The sequence below is a fragment of the Molothrus aeneus genome, chromosome 1, assembly GCF_037042795.1.
Source record: "Molothrus aeneus isolate 106 chromosome 1, BPBGC_Maene_1.0, whole genome shotgun sequence".
Classification (NCBI taxonomy): Eukaryota; Metazoa; Chordata; class Aves; order Passeriformes; family Icteridae; genus Molothrus; species Molothrus aeneus.
The window spans coordinates 89038116-89058294 of NC_089646.1; the positions used below are offsets into that span (position 1 = coordinate 89038116).

Below are 20179 nucleotides of genomic sequence, written 5' to 3' on the forward strand. Positions count from 1 at the left end.
CCGACCATCCAGCCAGTTCCTAACCCAGCACAGAATGCTCCTGTCCAAGCCACGGGCTGCCAGCTTGTCTAGGAGTATGCTGTGGGAGACAGTGTCAAAGGCCTTGCTGAAATCCAAATAAACAACATCTACAGCCTTCCCTGCATCCACTAGGTGGGTTACCTGGTCATAAAAGGTGACCAGGTTGGTCACACATGACCTACCCCTCCTAAACCCATGCTGACTGGGTCTGATACCCTGGCCATCCTGCAAGTGCTGTGTAATGGCACTTAATATAAACTGTTCCATTATCTTGCCAGGCACTGAGGTCAGACTGACTGGTCTACAATTACCAGGATCCTCCTTTGCACCCTTTTTGTGAATGGGTATCACATTAGCCAGCTTCCAGTCATCCGGAACCTCACCAGTGAGCCAGGACTGTTGGTAAATGATGGAGAGTGGCTTTGCAAGCTCATTTGCCAGCTCTCTCATTACCCTGGGGTGGATCCCGTCTGGTCCCATAGATTTATGAACATCCAAGCATTTCAGTAGTCCTTTGACTGCCTCTTCTTGGATAATGGGGGGACCATTCTGCTCCCTGACACCATCAACCATTCCAGGCGGGCAGGTGTCTTGAGGGCAAGTCATCTTCCCACTAAAAACTGAGGTAAAGTAGGCATTAAGCACTTCTGCCTTCTCCTCATCTGCAGATGCTAACTTCCCTCCCTTGTCCAATAAAGAACAAAGGCTGGTCTTACCCTTCCTTCTAGCATTAAGGTATTTGTAAAAACATTTTTTATTATCCTTTACAGAAGTCGCCATTCTAAGTTCAAAATGAGCTTTGGCCTCCCTAATTTTTTTTCTGCATGCTCCAGCAGCCTTCTTGAATACTTCCTTAGAGACCTGACCCTCCTTCCAACGCTGATACATTCTCTTTTTATTCCTAAGTACCTCCAAAACCTCCTTGCCCAGCCAGGCTGGACGTTTACCCTGTTGACTGATCTTTCAGCACACAGGGACAGTCTGTTCCTGTGCCCTCAAGATCTCTGTTTTGAGGCATTCCTGAACTCCTTTGTTTTTAAGGGCTGTTTCCCAAGGGACGCTCTGAATAAGTCTCCTAAACAGGCCAAAGTCTGCCCTCTGGAAGTTCAATATAAGAGTCTTACTGGTGCTCCTCCTGACTTCACCAAATATTGACAACTCTATTATTTCATGATCACTCTTCATTTAAAGAATGAAGATTTTCTGGAGGGGGTAACCTAGACATGTAAGCAGTAGGAAGCCAAAAGCTAAAAATGTAATTTGAACCTGTGTCTTATTTCAGTCTTCAGTGTAGGGATTCTTCTTCCTGTTATGGGGTACTATTTTCCTCCCTAAAACATTTTATGTTCTGGCTGTGTTCTCCTTATCATTCTCCTCCCTTTCAGCCCCCAGGGGTAGAAATAAAAAAGAAAACACATACAATTAAGGAACTAACATAGATTGGTATTTTTAGTATTCCAGGACTAAATTTTTGGCCTGGGTAATTTCAGTGGTTGTTGTGTACCCCCTCCTTTGCCAACTGCTGTTGAGGTAGAGCACAACATTCAGAAGGTCTGTAACGAAGGACTCGAACCCATGGCTATCAACCACAAGGCTACTGGCTGAATTATTTCACCTGCTCATTTTGCAGTTGCTGTAAACAAACCTAAAATAAACACACATCAACCCCAGTTACAGTCACTTTCCTCACATCATTCAAATTACAGAAAGCTATAGAATCTGATTTTTTTAGAATGCCTCTGTAATAGTTTGTAGACATCAACTAAAAAATAGTACTTAGAAGAGTGAGATTCAATACCCCTGCCTAACAGATGGAAAAATTGAGACAAAGGCAAAATTACCTTTGATTACACAGCAAACCTTTGATTACACAGCAAGTCAGTGGCAGAGTACAATTACAATTCAGAGCCTCCTAGTTTCTAATCCTATAATCCTCTTTCCAAAATCTATTGAGCACAACCAAATATGCTGTTTCAGTGATGGCCATGAATGTTCCACACCAGGTATCTCAAACTGACTGTTCAGACAATGACACATGAAATGTTTACAGGCATAATAAACATTTAAATTCAAATTACTTCACATCTCAAGTTTCTGACCAGCAACCCTACATTCAAAGGGTTTAACTGGGAAAAAATTTTTCCTCGTTTTAAGCTGTTGAACTAAGATGCTGAGTCAGCACTGTATAAAAGCTTGTCTTAGGCCAAAGGGGGAGATGAAAACAGTAACTTGTGACTCTCTCTGCTGCAGAGTAATCCTAGCCCTAAATTTCACTCCATTTCTGAGTGCAGACCGTATTTCACACCAGCCTGGCAGAGTGAATTTGTCTCACACGCCACTGAACTCAGAAAGTCTTCCCAGGTAATGATTGCTGCTCCTCACCCTGGCAATTCTTACTTGCAGGTGTCTCTTAACCATCTGACACAGCTCCTGGCAAGAGAGCCCTTAAGTGTTTGGGTACCTCCTCAGTAACCCACCAGCACAGTTTGCTTTGTCCCAATGAGCTGCCTTTTTCTGACTGAACCAAGGGGTTCGATGAACTGCTTGTGAGGCTGTAAAAGCACCTGCCAACTCTTTCCTAAAAAGCCCAACCAACGAACAGACCCTCACTTCATCTCATGCCCAATCCACAGGTCAGTCCTTACTATCCACCACAAAAGTGGGTAGGCCTGGAAAACACTGGTTTTTTGGTCATGTGCTGCTTACTTTAAAGGTGTACTAAATAGCTAAACTCACAAGGTATCACAAGAGGTTTACAGCACACAGTCCTTTTCTTCTGCTGGAACAAAACACACAGCACACACCTACTATTAACACTGAGAGTCAGAGCTTTTAAAATCTTCAGTTCCTAAGACAGCTTAACTGTCAAAGCATGTTAAAGGCATAAAACATTTCCAAGAAATTTCTCTGCTTACATTTTACTTTCACCCACAAGCTGCAGGAATTTAGAAGGCAGAAGTTCTTGGATGCTCATGCTTTTTCATGAGCATCCAAATTTCAATCAAACCTCCTGAAGTACAGCAAGTTTTCCACTACTTCAAGGTTCTTTGCTTTTGAGGAGCCTTACACGTTTTGAATCAATCTGTCTCTCTAGTTAGATGAAGCTAGCCTGTCTTCTCTCCTCTCACTGCCATGAATTCATTTGAACGCCCCCTAAGACGGATGTGTACCTTAACTCACCTGCTTCTCTCTCTCCAAACCCTCATTTCCAGTGATGAGATAGATGAGTGAAAAGACAAACCACCCAACATATGGAAAACCAGTAATTACTGCCTCTGGAATGCTTAGCCACAGCTTCACAGGCTGAGTCTCATTGTCTACAAGCACTAAGCAAAAATATATAAATTATAAAAGTTAATGTAAAGTTGTGGAATTATAACTGGGCAGAAAAGGTCTTCAAGTCATCATACTATCCAATGTTACAGCAACTTAAAACACAGTGCTCAACCAATTTCACCTCTTTCAAGTCAGGGACACTTTCTCACAGTACTCTGGCAAACTTGTAGCCATAACAGGACAGTTTTCCGAAAGTTTAGTTTAGCACCATTTGCTAAGAACTTGCAGTTCAGAGGATGATCTAACACTCCTGCCTCAAGCAGAGTCATATTGAGAAGTGTGAGGAATACCACTGGTGACTGAAGCAATTTTGGCTCTAATTAATTAATGGATACCAATCCACTAGTTTGCATTCAACGTCTATCTTGGCTATATGACCTCTGAGGCATTACTATTCCATTCTCTCCACACCTCTTAGGAGAGTTCCTTCAAGGGACACAAGAAAAGAAAAATATTCTTACACCTCACCAATCGATTAGAGTGAGCCTAAAGCTTGGCAGAATCTTAAGGCAAGTTAGATGGAATCTGAAATTGCCCACCTGAGTTTGAAACTATTGATTCTGTTATCAACATCTTGGGACGGGGGGGAAGCGTGCTGAAGAAAAAAACCGCAATGTGTTGTAGTTCTAATGAAAATCAATGGAGTTTATTTTCATTTTGCTTAATTAAACCCAAATGCACCTCAGAGTCCAGTGATCCAGCTTCACCCTTCCTAATTTAACAGCGCGGTGATTTTAAGGCTTCACGTTTCGGACGACGACAAGAGATCCTGAAGCCTGTTGTTTCCCACTTCAGTTCTCCGCATCCAAGGCCTGAAATTCCGGACAGGGCCGCCAAGACCGCACCTCGCTCTCGGTGTTCCAAAGATGAAACACTGTCACGCACACGATTCCGGGACTCGTGTCCCCAGCTGCCAGCTCCCGGAGGCCGCGGGCCAGCGTGGGGCTCCGGGCCCGGCCGCCGAGCACGGCGCCAGCGCTGTGCGCTGCGGGCTCCCGGCCGGCGCTACCCCTTGCGCTGCTTGTGCCGGGGGTTGCTCTTGCAGCACACGTAGAGCCGCCCGCGCCGCCGCACGATGTAGCAGTCCTTGCAGCGCCTCCTCAGCGCCGTCTTCGTCTTCAGCCCGGCCGCCGGTGGCGGCCCGAGCGGCGGCGGCAACACGGCCAGCAGCCCGCGGGGAGCCCGCCACGGCGGCGGGGCCCAGGTCGGACAGGCCGCGGGCAGCCCCGCCGCCCGTCCCCACGGGGCCAGCGAGCACAGGGACGAGTGGCACAGCGAGCGCAGCGGGGCGGCCATGGCGGCGGCCCTGACCAGGAGGGACAGCATGCCCGGCACCCTGCGGGAACAGCGCGCCGGTCAGGACACACGCACCGCTCCCGCTCCGCTCCTCCTCTCCCGCCGCCGCCGCAATACCACCCACCGCCCCCCCCGACGAGGACACCCGCCCCGCTCCCGCCACCGCTGAGGACACCGCTGCCCGCTCACCCCCGCGGAAAGCAGCACTCCCCGCCCGCGGCCACGCGTCCCTCCCGCCGCCGGAAGCGCGAGCAGGAACCGGGGCGGGGCGAGGCCCGCGCCCGCCCGGCCGGGAGTCACGTGGGCGGCGCGAAGATGGCGGCGCCCGCCGCGACCTTCCACTGGCTGCTGCCGCGGAGCCGCCTGCTGCTGGCCCGCCCGAGGCTGGCTGCCGCTGCTGCCGCCCGGCCCTACGGTGTGCGGGCCTCCGACACCGGCGAGCTGGTGACGCACACGGGGCAGGTGAGCGCGCGGGGCCCGGTGCTGCCGCCCCTCCGCTGCTCCGGGAGGGCGGCGGGCGCGTCCCGCTGGGGCCGCGGGCAGCGCGCTGGTGTAATGTGGTGTTACCGTAGCGGGGAGGCTTAGGGTGGACAGCTGGAGGAATTTCTTGCTGTAAACACTGGTTAGGTACTGGAATCGGCCGCCCAGGGAGGCGGTGGCGCGTCCGTCCCTGGAGGTGTTCAGGAAATGTCTGGATGTGGCGCTTGGTGCCACGGTCTGCTTGACATGGTAGCTTTCGGTCCTGGTTGGGTTTGACGATGTCAGAGGTTTTTTCCAACCTAATTTATTCTGTGATTCTCCGTTCAGCGCGGACAGTGGGAATTCATGCTCCTGGGTGATCCGTACACAGGAGGTGCCCGCTGTTTCGGAAAAAAACAAAAACAAAACAAAACAAAAAACCCCGTTGATCAGGATCGGGGTCATTGGCCATTACCGAGCGTTCCGGTCCGAATCCGACCGGTGACCCGGCCGAAGGGTTGGCCGGTGGAGGAGGCACCCTTGTGTCAGTGCCTCGTAACTCCAGGTTACCTCTTTTCCAATGGAGAAGCTGAGGCTCCTGCGTGCCTTGAGATGGGAGGAAGGATGGCGGGTGGAGCTAACTTGGGAAAACTGGCACGGTAGTTACTTAGCAGAACAGAAATACATACAATATCTGAATTTCCCAGTTTACATTACCACCTAGGTGAGATCCAGGAGCAGCGTTATAAATAATACATTTGTGTTCATCTCTGTAATCAGGCTCTTCTGTTTACTGGCTTTCATGCCAGCCCCAACACCACCAGTTTCCTTGTCTGTTGTACTTTCCAATGTGCAATTCAGTTACTTGTGAGAGGGAAATGGAAGCCAATTTTTCTGTGTACTACATGCTTGTAAGGTGATAATATTTGAATCTAAGTATACATTTCAAGATATTTATATTCTAAATCTTTGTGTTCTATGTTTATAGTTGTTGCTCTGTAAATAAGATCAAGTTTATTTTACACTCTAGGTATATGATGAGAAGGACTATAGAAGAGTTAGATTTGTTGGACGACAAAAGGAGGTAACTCATTCTATGATTTTTCATGGGAGAGGGGGTAGTTTATGGGATTTTCTTAACCTAATTGTCATTAAAAACCACAACTTCATTGTCATTAAAAAACCCCAAACCAAAAACACCCCAAAAAAATACCCCCAAAAAAACCAAAACAAAACCAAACCACAAAAACCCATACAAACAAAATCTACCAAAACCAGAACTGGTTTGGATTTGGGGTTTCAGTAGTTTTTTTTTTCTTAATTGCAAAAAAATTTTCTAAGGCAGCTTATAATTGCTTTTGTCTTGCCTCCCTGCTTTTGGTAAACTTGAAAAACTCAAGACTTGCTTTGCATTTGCTAAGTGCTTGCATTTAGGGTGTTAGAGTTGTAGGCATTTGAGCATCTTAAACTTGGAACAGTTTTTGTTTTAAGCATGTGTTTTAAGAAGTTGCTAGTATGTTTTTAGCACATTTGTATTCAGAAAAATCACATCATTAAATACTCTGCTGAATTGTTCTTCTCTTTATGTATCTGTTTACATCTGTTTTGAAGCTTAATTTGCTTCTGTGTAGTTGAAATTCTGATCCTTACCCAAATCACGATTTTAATGAGCCAGAGAAGCATTTACTGAAAGAGTGATGAAACAAATGAAAGTAAAATGCAGACTATTCTGAAATAATGAAGCCTCAAGTGCAAAGTCTAGTAATACCAGCATCATCCAAGTGCAGTGCTGTAAAGGTGGCCCTGTTGCTGCTGCTTAAAATTTCACATACTCAACTGTATGAAAAGTCCTTTAGCACTGAGTTTTTTCTATGATCCAGCAGCACAGGTCCAGGAGGGGTCTGCTGGCCTTCTGGATAGAAATAGAATTATTTCAGCTAAAATGTATTCCTCAATGCCTGAGCCTTTGAATAGTGCTTTAGTGTTAATGCTATAAATGTTTATGTTCAGCAGAGACATTAAATATAAGGTGTGGTAGATTTTTAAAGTAGTTTCATATAATTATTCTTGTCCTAAATTAACCTGAACTAATTACACAATTTCCAAGTTTTCATGTTAAGTTTATCTCACTGTGTGACAGATACAATTTAACTCATGCTGTGTGGCTAAAATGGGGATTCTACATGTGAAATAATTAAATGAAAATATCACTTAAAATGCTGAATTGGCTTACTTCAGGGAGGATAGCTGGCAAAGTAGGTCTCTCCCAAGCGTACTGCTGGTGTCTCTGCTACTTGTGTAACTTTGTAGGAAATGCTCCTTAAGCCTCATTCTCCATGGGGTAATTGTCCCTCTAATGTGCCTTTGCCATCAGGTAATTTCAGATTCTATGTGGTGTGGCGCATCCAAGGTTTTCAGTTCAGCCCAGTTCTTCCTTCTCCAGCAAAAGCCAAGCTCTGTGTCTGCTGAGCAAGGTTTAACGCTAAGTTTTAATGGTGAAATTGGGACAAAATTTACATGTTAAACACTTTAAATGATCTGTGCCTATTAATAGGATCTCTCTCTCTAGGGGCTTTGGCTTTGCAATTATCCCATGTTGTCATCTTATTACAGGCGTTCCATACCGTTGTCGCACCACAAAAGTTCCATACCTTCTTGGTGTCTCTTGTGGGCAGCTCCTTAGAGCACTGCCTCTTTCTTCTTCACAAAGAAGCCAACTGACTCCAGCTCCCTCTCAACAGCCACCCCACTCTTTTATAGCACTCTTCTTCTCATTGGTTACAGCTGTGGCCTGCTAAAGTCAGGCCTGCTCCTAATCTTTGATTATTGTCAGTTGGCTGCTGAGAACACATCAAGAAGATATGAAACTTTTGTGATAGGAGACAACTGTATGGAATCCCTGCAATAAGATGACAACAAAAAGTGATCGTGACAACTGCTAAGCTGTATCTGCCACAGTCCAACTGGGTCATCCTGCCCTTCTGTAATCCCTAAGGTAGAGCAGGACCTATTTCAACACTATCATTCGCACTTCAGCTCTGCCCTTTCTATTGGGCTGGTGCAGCAGCCGAAGGTGTGAGGGGGGCTCACCTCAGTGCTTGTCTGTTTTAAATATTTTCTCCTGCCTTCCCTCTACATCTTTGGAGCGAGATCAAATCCAAGTTTGGTTTTATCTCTTTGATTTCCCAGACCATGGACTGGCACAGGTGGATAGATGGGAAGAAGCAGCAACAAAATTGCCAAATTGCCACTCTGTCAGGAAAAAAATAGCCTGTTGATTTATGCTTGGGGCAAGGCGCATCTGGATGTGCTGAGGGGATCGGCCTCTTCCTGCTGAGTGCTGCTGTGCTTTAGTCAAAGGATTATGTTGTAACTGCAATCACTTGGGCTTTTTTTGTGGAGTGTTTTCCTGGTGAATTCCTAGACTGTGTCTTGTTTAGTAGGCTGAACCACAGACAAGTCATAGCTATACAGTAGATGAGAGGTCTTTGCTTCTCTCTTTCCCCATAAGTACCTTTTGTGGTTAAGAAGTGTTGGGATGAGTGGAGCTTTTGCTTCTAATCTTGAAGCAAACGTGTATAATGATTTTATCTCCCTCCTCCTTTAGCACGAAATGAAGGATGCGCAATTTTGAGTGTTATTAAAAACAGCAGTAAAAGTTCTTGCTGTTAGGTGAAAATTGCGTGACTTGTAGACGCAGCCCCAGACAGCGGGGTTCTTGATGTTACCATTTTCTTTCAATGCCAGAACCTAATTTTTTTTCTAACTTTTCTTAGCTATCATCTTCTTCTGGTAAGGATAAATTCTTAGTTGGCAAAACTGACTTTTCTGTTACTGTACCAAAAAATGCAGAGACATAATGGGAGGCTTGGTGGAAGATGCTAACTTGTTACATGGTGGAAGATGCTAAGTTGTTACATACTAGGATTATATAAAAACACCATTGTAGTTCCTAGGGATTTATGTAATGGACACATTTTTCTTTTTCCCAAGAATCTCATCTTTATTCCAATACCAGCATATTTATACTCAGTGCAGTAGATACTGCCTTCTTTGGGTGTGCATATTATTTGATATTCATGCATGTATATCATGGCCTTTGAAAAAGGTGGCCCCTCCTGGAACACTTTACCCTGAATTGTAGCAGTAGTTGTCTCCTCAGTGCTCACTTGGAAAGTGTTGCATTGCTGTAGGTCCTGCTGAGGGACAAGCTGCTGTGTTACCAGCCTGCCCAGACATGGTTATGTTTTCCAGGCCATGCAGATGTGCTCTAGGAAGAAGCCCTACTTGTCAGTGATGTGGATATTTGGGAAGTGTGTATGATGGATTTGCAGAGTGGAGTAGTGGCATTTAGAGGTTTTTCCTTTTTTCTGATGCTAAACAATTTGTCTTTCTGACTGTTGTTATGTACCACATTCATGTTTTCCAGAGATTTCTGTGCAGTGATAGAATAAGGTACATGGCTAGAGCTCTAAATTGCCAGCAGTTGTTTTATCTCATGCCTGACCTTATTGTGTCACTATTATTTTTGAGTTTATCAGCAGAGATTCTTCTGCAATTTTATCATGTAGTCACTAAAGCAGAATACAGTATTGGTTAAATATGTTCTGTTCTTGTCTACTTGTTTCTGCTCACTCACCTCTCTGCTGAATCTATTGGAACCTGAGCACTGATGTGGCCTGTATATCAGGGGAAAGGGATTACTTTTGCAGGGTTTAGTGTATAGTTCCTTGATCTGGCTTATAGCAGAGCCTTAGAGATGGTGGAGGAGTTGGGAGGAAGCCTAAGCAGGAACTTCTCAAAATGGCTGTAGTGGAACTACCTGAGGAGGCAGCAAATAGCAATTGCTTTCTGTTTGAGTGGGGATGGTATCTAAAAGTTTCCCTCTTTTCCTTACAGGTGAACAAGAATTTTGCAATCGATTTGATAGCAGAGCAGCCTGTGAGTCATGTTGAAAGCAGAGTGATATCGTGCGATGGTGGTGGTGGAGCTTTGGGACATCCCAAAGTATACATAAACTTGGTAATGTCAATATTCTGCATATAGCATGTTTTGCCTGTGCATTCTTTTTTTGTAAGATTATCTGGTTTTTGGAATTCCAGTTTAACAAAATAAAAGGAGTGACCACCTGAGGTGCTCATTTTATTTGATGCCTGATATAAGTCAGAAGAATTAGAGGGCTTCCATTTGAAGTTACAGAAATTCCTTTTTGAAATTTTGGTTTGTTTAGTAGGACAGTACATTTTTTAAAAGAAATCAGGTGAAGTAGTAAGAGCAACCACTGAGAGTAAAAATTAACATCCTTGCTGCATTTTGGAACTAATTATTTAAATGCCAACATGTAGTTTGACCATACGTTTGCAGTATTTTCAGGAATATAGTTTATTTTCAGTCTTGCAAGTTCAAGGGAGAAAGAAGGAAGAGAATCAAACAAACCAACTCCTCTTTCAGTCTTTGGGAATCTTGGTATTTCTGAAGACTAAATATTTCAGTCATGGCCAGAGAATGAAGAATAAATGTTGTCTTATCCTCCTGTTGACAGTAGTGATAATTTCCAGTGTATTCTTGTTCTAGAGAATAAAAATACTGAGGCTACTGTCCTATGACCTTAGTTAATGCAGCTTTTGCTTAGGTCCTGTTCCCAGGTAGAGCCTGATTGCATATGTTTTAAAATCTTTGTCTGCTCACCTTAACTTTGACATTTCCTAATGCCTGAAAGAATGGTGGGGAAGGGCTGGTGTCCTTAAGTGTCAGTGTTGTTATGACTCCTAACTAGAATCATAAGCATTTATATTTTGAACAAAGTAATAATTTTGTAATAATTCATTTTACATTATCCAAAGTCAAATGTTTGGAGGTTCTGATTTGTAACACTTAGAAGGACTTCAGCCTTAGCTTCTGTAGCACACTCCTGATCTTTTTATGTTGATTTTATTTGACGTGTTTGTGCCTCACTCCTGAAGAATCTTTGCTTCCAGTGTCTCTAAAAAGACTAAACTCTGTACTTTGGCAATATTGTTTGGTTTTAAGATGGCACAAATAAATAAGAGAAAAATTTTAGTTTCTTAAAATGTTATAAAGTGAAACTGGCAGCTGTTGTATTTTTATATTTTTACAGGACAAAGAGACAAAGACCGGAACATGTGGCTACTGTGGACTTCAGTTTAAACAGAAACATCACTGAATGATCATCCCTGTGTGATTGCAAATTTCTGTTCCGATGTTAGTGTTCAACTATAAATAAACAATATATTTAGAAAGCCACGATTTGTGTTTATGTTAACTATGGGAAGTCCAGTCTGTACATTTTAAAACCCAGCTTCTCAGGTATTTGAGAGCCTAATGGTATGACAATATCTACTTTGTACTTAATTTAGTTTTCATGTCTGGCAGACTTCTTGCAGTCTTTGAATTGGTGTTTGGCTGTAGATAGGTTTGGTTTATACTGGGTAGATATGTATTCTTTTCAACACTGAATGAGCTGTAATTGTTTACTGGGTGATTAATTATCCTAGATGTTTGTCTTTTGTCACTGTGTGACACTCCTAATTGGCTCATGGTCCAGTATCTATAGCTAGATTCACAAATGGAAATACAAAGATATTATGATACTCAGCATTGCAGCACTCACTCCTGGAAGCAAGATTGTCAGCCCTGAATTAAGTAGCTGCTCTTGGGACCTGTTTAAAAGAAGCCACCAGTGCCTGGAATGGTAATCAGTGTGAGCTGGAGAACTACCCAAGCTGGCACGTGTGAAAGGTGAGGACATAACCATTTGCCCTTCATTTGAAGGGGTGAGAGTGTATCTGGTTCTCATTGGGATTCACACCCAAAGCCTCTGTTTGCAGCTAAGATGATGACCTTAACTCACTGCAGTGCCTGGGCAGCACCATGACTTGCAATTGTCCTCCATGGAAGTAGTGAAAAAGAGTCTTGTCAGAGTAGGCATTGCTCCATTACAGGTGGTAGCTTCTGCTCCTTTAATACAGGTAATTTGACACATCTACCTAGGCTGTGTGAGGCTGAATGGTTCTCTCTATAGAAGTCATGTGTTTAGAGGCTGTATTGCATGTAAGTAATTGCATGGACACCCTTCCCCTTTTTTCATTCACTCCACCTATAAAAGCTTTACCTCTTTCTGTCTCTTCCCCTTATTCTTCCCCTCACTTTTTCTCCTTTCCATCACTGCTGATTTCAGTGATCTTCTGGCCGTCAATTTATTCTTTTTAGTGACCTAGATTTAGGAAGTACTAATTAGAGTTATGCATTGCTGTGCAGTGTAGGTTACTGAACATGACCTTTCTGTAAGGCCAGGCTCTGTTATGAAGGTTGTAATTTTGTAATGTTAGTGCAGTGGCCAAGTTAACATGTGTTGGGTTTAGAGAAGCACCTGAGCACGTACAAAGATGGCAACAGATCCTTCTATGAAACCCAGTAATTTGCAATCTGACTTTATGCAAATGATCTGTCAACAGCATAAATGGGATGTTACGAACAGTCTTCTGATAAGACTTATGCTTGAACTATGAGTGTCTCTCTTGAAGCATAAATCTGGTTGCATTTTACTCTGGCTCTCTACCAGTTTGTAGAGTATTTCGGCTGGCAGAGTTCTCTCATGGTGCAATCATCTCTTCAAAGAGACCTGAAACAAATGATTGTATACAGTCTTCTTCCTTGGACCTTTGATGTTCTAATGAATAATATATCTGCTTGGATCACTGCTGCTCATAATAAATTAACAATGTTTAAATTGGCACGGCATCTGCTGAGGACCCAGACAAATCCCATCCAACTGGTCTGAACTATGGAATGCTGTTCTTGGATGTTCTCCCTGTAGTACTTGTGCTGTGTGAAGTTGTTGACACCTGTGAAACAATGGCCCCTTTGCTCCAGTGATCTCCATAGGAAGACTTCAGACTTTGCTTCATGTCAGTTCCTGTGTGCTAGGTTCATGTATCTATGTGGGAATGATTGTTTATATGGAGTCTTGCACTTTGAACTATGCCATCCACATACCTGTGGAAAGGCCAGCCTTGATTTGCAGGAAAAAGGGGAGAAGCAAGAACTAAACTTTACTGTTTGTGCTAATCAGATGCATGTGGAAATGGATGTATGAGCATAGACCAGAACACATCATATCAAAGTAAGGGTGGACTAAACCAGGTAAGTATCAAAGCAGCTTTGCAGTTCTCAGGCCACAAATTCAGACATGAAAGCAGCATGGAATAAAACTTCCAGACTTAAATTCTGTCAGTCACTGTGCTCCTCATAAATAATTTATCCCAGGCTGGAACTACAGTCTCTGATTAGTGGAGTGCAAACCATAGTTTATACTCTGTCACTAGGGGAATGCAAAGTACCAACACATGATAATGGTCTCAACTTTATCTTGGTTTTCTAGTAAAACCAGATAGGCTTTTCCCCCCTTTATTGCTGCATGTATTAAGGTTGATGAAAATCACTATGTATTTAAACTCCCAAAATAGATAAGGACCATCCATATTTTTCCTCACTCTCTGTCCTCTAATTAAAAATTAACTAAAATGTATTAACAAGGCATGTTCTGTTTACAAAAGCACAAATCATTACTATGACTATGGCACAATATGTAAAAGCGCTTTTTCTGAAATTTTTCATTTGTATGGCATCTGCTTGTGCTCTGGAAGTTGCTCTTGTAAAAGTCTTCTCCAAATCACCAAATAGTATCCCTAAATTTCCCACCTTCTGACCTGCCATTAGTACTTGCCCTTTTTATTTAATGCTCTTGCCAGTATCAGACAAAATACAGCATGCTATAATAGCAATAGAAATGTTTGCTTCTGTAATATCCACATTGTAGGCATTGTTTAGTGTGTTCCCTGCTAGTGGTGCACATTGTTTCAAGAGGCAATACTTGTTGGCTTAGAGCCAGTGCTAAAGGAAGCCACATGGGTTAAAAACTTATCCCCATGTTTGGTGGACAGCTAGGAGAGCTGTAAAATTAAGCAATATGTACGTTGTAAATGGTTAGAGGAAAATGAGAACAGAAGGCTGATAGGCATAACTAAGGCAAATATGGAACACTGAATTTACTCTAGAATCAAGCAGATGAGTTGGTCTAACATGAGAGAGATGTGGTGGAATTGTAAAGTGGTGTAAAAAGATTGGTAAATGAAAAGATGTGTGTAAATCTAATATTATATGTTATATTATGTAATTGTATAATAGGAAGTCAATGCAGTGATTTCCAGTAATAGGCACTCAAGGGGTTGATCTTTAGTAGCAGCTAAATTTAGCCATTTTTAAATTGGAATGCTCAGATAATGAGTTTCAACAGGGCTGTCCAATGAGCTTCCTGGAGCATTAATGCTGATTTTTTTATAAGATTTGAAGTACTGGAGGAAGAGCACAAAAATGGCTAATGTGCCAACATTCAAAGAGGGTAAAAGGCATGACCTGGATAATTACATGTCTGTCAGTTTGACATCACTTCTGGGCAAAATAATAAGGGACCTAATTAATAATGAATTAAAGAAGTGTTGTATAATTAGTGCCAATCAACATGAGTTATAGGAAAGCAGACCATGTCAAGTTAGCATGATGTATTTTTGATGAAATTAGGAAAAGTGGTTGATAAAGTGTTAATGTAATATCCTCTGACTTCTTTGAAGATTAGAGTTAGTAGTCCATATTTTGATTCAGAAAGGAAAGTCTTGTGTAATCAATCAGTAACACTTCACATATTGTACATATGTTAAAGGGTAGATAATTCTTAGGTGTGTAAGTATCAGTGTTCAATGAGACTCCTTGCTGAAAGGATGCATTGTTCTTGGACCCCTCATGGCATCCTTTCTCACTCCTATGGCACTTAGCTTCTTAGGAGTGTCCTAAAAAAACATGTACTAGCTACTGATGGTTTGCTGCGGATTGAAAGGTTGAAGCATTGTTAAGGGAGAGGATTCAGCAGTGATTCTGTTCACTGACACTTAGCCAGCCAAGACTAGCAAAAAGCTGAATGTGTTTCAAAAATGAAATGCTGTTCATATTTATTGTAAAAAGTGTTTCTTTGAAGTGATAATTGTATCAGCCTGATTTGCAATTTATCCTGTGTGAGTAGCAGCCCTAATAACTTCAGGTTACAGGAAATACTGACTGCTGCATTTGACGGAGGGGGTTTGTTGCTCATCAAATGCTGTGAATTTCCAGTCCAGTTCTGTGGCTAAAATAACTTTTATGAACTTGGGAGGGATAAATAGAGACGTGTTCAGCAGGAACATCTTTCTGAATTTTACATGAGTGTGTTTGTTACTTGAATACCAAGTCCAGTTTGAAATCTGTGGTTCATTAATTAATATGGCTAAATTAGAGAATGTTCAGAGCAAGCCATGGTACTAATTAAAAGAGTAGAAAATGTATTGTGTAGAGAAAGATCTAACAAGCTTTGTCTTTGCATTTCCTTATAAATGAGGTTAAGAGAATGACTTGATCAGGGTCTACCAGTACAAATGCAGAGAACAAAACCTTGATAATGGGATCTTTAGTCTGGCTAAAAATGATGAGCTCTAGTGGCTGGAAGCTATAGACAAGCAGATTCAGACCAGGGGAAAGGAGGCTTCACAGTGTGGGATTTACATTGCAGTAAATTCTGTAGCATTTCTGACTCTATTTTTAAGCTTGGTATTTTCTAAAATGTGTATTAATTGAAACAAGACTGGGATCTGAAAACCATTATGGACTGTATTCCAAAGGTAATTATATCCTTGCAGTGGTCCATTCTCAATCTTTGAAATGAAATATGTCTCAGGCCAGAGATAGTGGTTCCGTTGAATAGTGGTGCTGTTAAAAATGCCTTCCAGACCTTGTTCTGAATAAGATTCAGGAAGGACTTGAACTTTGTTTTCCCACAAAAAGTGTTCTAGTGGTCTGAGTGACGGGGACTTGGACTTTGCTGTTGCAAAATAATATTTGGCTTTGTAGCAATGTGGAAAAAGACCAAACTTCAAATCCTGATATTAATAATGATGAATTGTCATCATCTGCTCAGTGTCTAACAAAGCCAGACAAACTAAAAAAAAAAAAAGTCAGTGCTTCAGGACATGGACTGAGGACTTCAGATCTGTTCTCACTTTCTCATTTAAGAGAACATATGTGAAATCTGTACTACCTTTTGGGATGAAAATGTAAAAGGATTGTTTCCATTCAAACTGAAGTCCAATGGTTTATTGTAATTTTATTTTTGGCAGTGTTCCTTTGGTGGTTCTCTTGATGCTTATACCAGATTCTGGATTGAAGAGACTTGTACTTTTCTAAGTTTTGCTTACCCATTTGAATGTCACTCTGGATTCCAGTGGCTTCTCACATTTTCCATGGCTTTGATGAAGTAGCTAGCATTCAGCAATTCCCATGCTGGATAATAACATCTTCCTCAAGAATAGCCATGTTTACTGTTTAATCATGAAATATCTGATTTTTATGCCAATTAGCATAAATTAGACATCAGATTCAGACATTTTTGACAATCCTGAGACAATGTTAGGAAAATTTGTACTTATCAGTAAAACATCAGTCTTTATTAATGCTAAGAACAATTGAAAGGATTTTTAAAGCATATTAAAAACCAAAAATAAATTCCCAACACTTCTCTTCCCTCTTCCCCCCCCAAAAAAAGCCCTAAAACACCCCAAGCAATGATCTTTGATAGTGGCTGCATTAAAGTGATAGAAACCCCAGAATTTTTCAAAAGAGAGAAAATATTTAACTAATTATGTCCGATGGGTTGGAAAAGAGCTGATACTTATATTAAACAGTGGTGAAATATGTTCTGTTCCAGTGATAAATGGAAAGGATATTAGGCATATAATCCTAGAATAGACTTTTAGACCTGCAGGACTGGATGACTTTGAAAATAATTGGCTGAAGAGCATTCCCTGTTACCTCCATTGATAGGTCTTACCTCTTGGAACACAGGTGAGCATTCAGAAAACTGCAAGAAATATATTTAGTACAACAATATTTAAAGATGCTGTTGATGGTGCCATCTTGCTGCTCATTCTGGCTGTTTCCTGCTCCATTAAAAGAGTGTTTGGCATCTGTTAATTTACCTCCATCAAGGTTTTTATACACTGTGTCCTGTAACCTTGGTTTACTTTTGCTAGGATGCGCAGAACAAGTTTTTACTTATTTTGTGACTCAACCCTCAGCAATTTTTCAACACATTAAAATACTGCTAGCTACAGTGAATATAATAACTTAGCATTAAGAACATTGCTGCTGCAGGCAGAAATAAAATACAGGGAGGGAGCCCCCTTTTTATTCAAGTGAATGCATTCACCTTCTTGGATAGCATAGTGTTGGAAACTTATGCAGACTTGGTTGTCTGCTGTGTCTCCTGTGCTGCAGATTTGTTCTGGATGCTCGTTCTGTTTCTTACTGTGCGACCTTGCACTTGAGGGTATGAGATTTCATTGAGCTTGGGTGTGCTCAGCTGAGTGGTTCAAATCACTTTGTAAGCAGTTCTATCTCTGTCTTTTACATTCCTCTGCAAATATTTGCATAGCCAGACATGGTTTTGTATTTCTCTCTAAATCTGGGAAACAGTTTTGCTTGGTGTCAGGCCTTGTCTAATGAGAAACATCCTTGTTTGACAAGAATTTCCTCATTTGGAACAGCTTTTTGTAATCTGCCACCTACCTATTCCTATTTTCACCCAATAATAGAAATACACAATAGCGTAATACTTTTAGGAAAGCACTCAAACATTTATGGGACTTACATCTTACAGTATAAATTGTTCCTGATATTCTATCTTCTATAAGTTGTGATAAATTTATATATTTTCTGCACTCCCTATTTTTTACTGGTTTTAATATTTTGTTTCAGTTCTTCTGGTATGATTTTATGCATCAATAGCTTATGTAGTTATTCCTGACTTTGATCTGCTGTTCCCTCTTAAAGCAGGCTCTTACCTAAAGTTGTTAACTGACTGAAAAGTGCTGTAAGCTTAAGAACAATAGCTACTTTCTTTCACTGTATTTTTATTTTTTTTTTTCAAATATTGGGATGAGTGTGTTGTGTTTGTGGTGGAGTGATACCCAAACCCGGAATTATTTATTTGTTCAATTCATAAAAATTGAAACCCCTCATTTTCTAGCTTGTGATTAAGATTTTCAGTTCTCTAGTTCTGGCTGAATACTTGAAAAATATGTTGCAAAACAGGAGCATTTGGGGGAAAGTAAGCCCCATTTCATTAAGAATTTTTTCAACATCTTATATTTTAAGAGTGTTTTATCAGTTCCAGTAACATTTCTACTTATTATTTAATGAACAAAAAAATGATAGGTTAGCACTGTTCACTTCATTTGGTGAAGCTGATCACTTTCACGTTTGAAATTGCTGTTATTGCTGTTGGAACAGAAAAAAAAATCTCAAAAATAAAATGTGTGAATCAAGTCTGCTGGGCTGTACCCATTTGATCCAGAGAGCAATAAGCATGTCAGACTTTCTGTATTAAAATTGCTTATGCTTCATCTATGGCCAGAATTGTGAATAACCTGACTTCTGATGACCTGGTGGTTGTAATCTATGACCTGTTTTCTTCTCCTTTCAAAAAGGATACAAAACTTCATACTCCCCAAAGTATTAAGCTCAAATTCTTGTGTTGCCCAAGCAAGTCATCTTACTAGCCAATGTCAGGTGGCTTATTGATGTTTTAGTGAACTTTCATTTTGTTTGACTATTTTTTAATTTTATGTAAATCCTCTTTTTAAATTTTAATATAACCCAAGAAAAGTGTGTTTGGAAGCTGAAAAGAAGCTGATATTATAAAATTGTTGTGATCTGAATACTGGTCTTTTTCTCCATTTCTGTATTTCATGGAGTGCCTCTTAGTCACCTCTTTTTGGGGTATTCCATACAATTACATGTGTGCAGGTAATATGTCAGGTAATATGTACCTTTCACCTCTTAAATATGTAATTACTGGGGCTGTGCTGCTGCCTGGGAGCTCGTGATGAATGCCCCAAAGGATGACCTCTCTTAAAAATTTGTGGAACCCCATAAGCAATTTAAGGCTGAATTTGGAACCTACGTCCACAGTCCAGTCAAAGGAAAGTGATGTGGGAATACATGCTTGGTGGAATAATCTAGTCTCAAGCTTTCATGGGTTTTGGTGTTGATAGACTAGTTAAGGTTCTGTATATCTGGACCTCTGAAGAAGTGCCCTTTCCTATGAATCATATTTGTGTAGATAGGAAAAAACCCATAATTTGTAGGAAATACCCATTTTATTTCATTTTGCACTCTATCATCCATAGAGTATTCTGCTCTCCAGACTGTCTGGTTTGGTGGGGGAGATTTTTCTGATTCATGAATTGTCTAAAACAATGAAAAGAAGCATGAACTAGGATCTTAATCAATTTTGCATCTAGCTGAGTTTTATAGACTCTTAAGCTAGACTCTTAAGCCTTTTTCCTGTCTGCTTGTTTTCTTCTGAGGGCATGAATTTCTGCTGAGTTGATTAGTTGGTGACAAAATGTTAGCAGAAGGATGGACGTGGCTGCTTCCCTACAGTTAGAGCCCCCTTGTAGTAAGGTGGTGCAAACTTTGAAATAATGGGCACAGGCATCAGAGCTTTGGTTAAAAGAAGTATAGAATAAAATTCCTTTCTTCTGTTCCTTTACAACTACTTGATATAATTTAGAAGTTAGAGCTGGAGTGTCTGCAACAAAACCAAACTCGTCTGTGTGAGAGATACACCTAGATTATTTCCCCTTTTTATCCCTACTTTTTGCTTTCTATACAGTCCTCACCGAGTTGTATTCATTACAGAAGGATTTCACAAAATGGATATTTAAGGTTTTTTTTCAAATATATGGATACTATTCAATGTTGGTAAATCTTAAATTAGTTACAGAGCAAACATGATGCAGTACTTCCTTCATTATGAAAGTGAACAGAGCCTCATGTCATTTGGGTAAAAATACACACGTGTGTTAGACAGTTGGAAAATTTGAGGGGAAAAAAGAAAGCCACAATGATTTAATACTTCTTTATGATGGCTTGCCAGTGAAGACAAGGAAAGTCACACTGT

At 41.3% G+C, this 20179-nt stretch overlaps 2 protein-coding genes across 3 annotated transcripts; one reads left to right on the forward strand and one right to left on the reverse strand.

The window, feature by feature from the left end:
- Nucleotides 1–3975: 3975 nt before the first annotated feature.
- On the reverse strand, nt 3976–5599 carry MRPL36 (mitochondrial ribosomal protein L36). 2 transcript variants are annotated; one of them, XM_066545945.1, is made up of 2 exons: nt 5221–5599; nt 3976–4693 (listed from the first exon to the last, which is right to left on the reverse strand). In XM_066545945.1, exon 2 carries the CDS (start codon nt 4681–4683, stop codon nt 4363–4365), a length of 321 nt encoding a protein of 106 aa, XP_066402042.1. In that variant the 5' UTR covers nt 4684–4693; nt 5221–5599; the 3' UTR covers nt 3976–4362. The 2 variants fall into 2 exon arrangements, with proteins under 2 accessions (XP_066402042.1, XP_066402034.1); XM_066545937.1 differs by lacking the exon at nt 5221–5599 and adding an exon at nt 4843–4900.
- NDUFS6 (NADH:ubiquinone oxidoreductase subunit S6) lies at nt 4938–11376 on the forward strand. The gene is made up of 4 exons (XM_066545927.1): nt 4938–5115; nt 6143–6196; nt 10012–10134; nt 11231–11376. The coding sequence occupies exons 1-4, from the start codon at nt 4969–4971 to the stop codon at nt 11294–11296; spliced, it is 390 nt and encodes a 129-aa protein (XP_066402024.1). The 5' UTR covers nt 4938–4968; the 3' UTR covers nt 11297–11376.
- The last annotated feature ends 8803 nt before the right edge of the window (nt 11377–20179 follow it).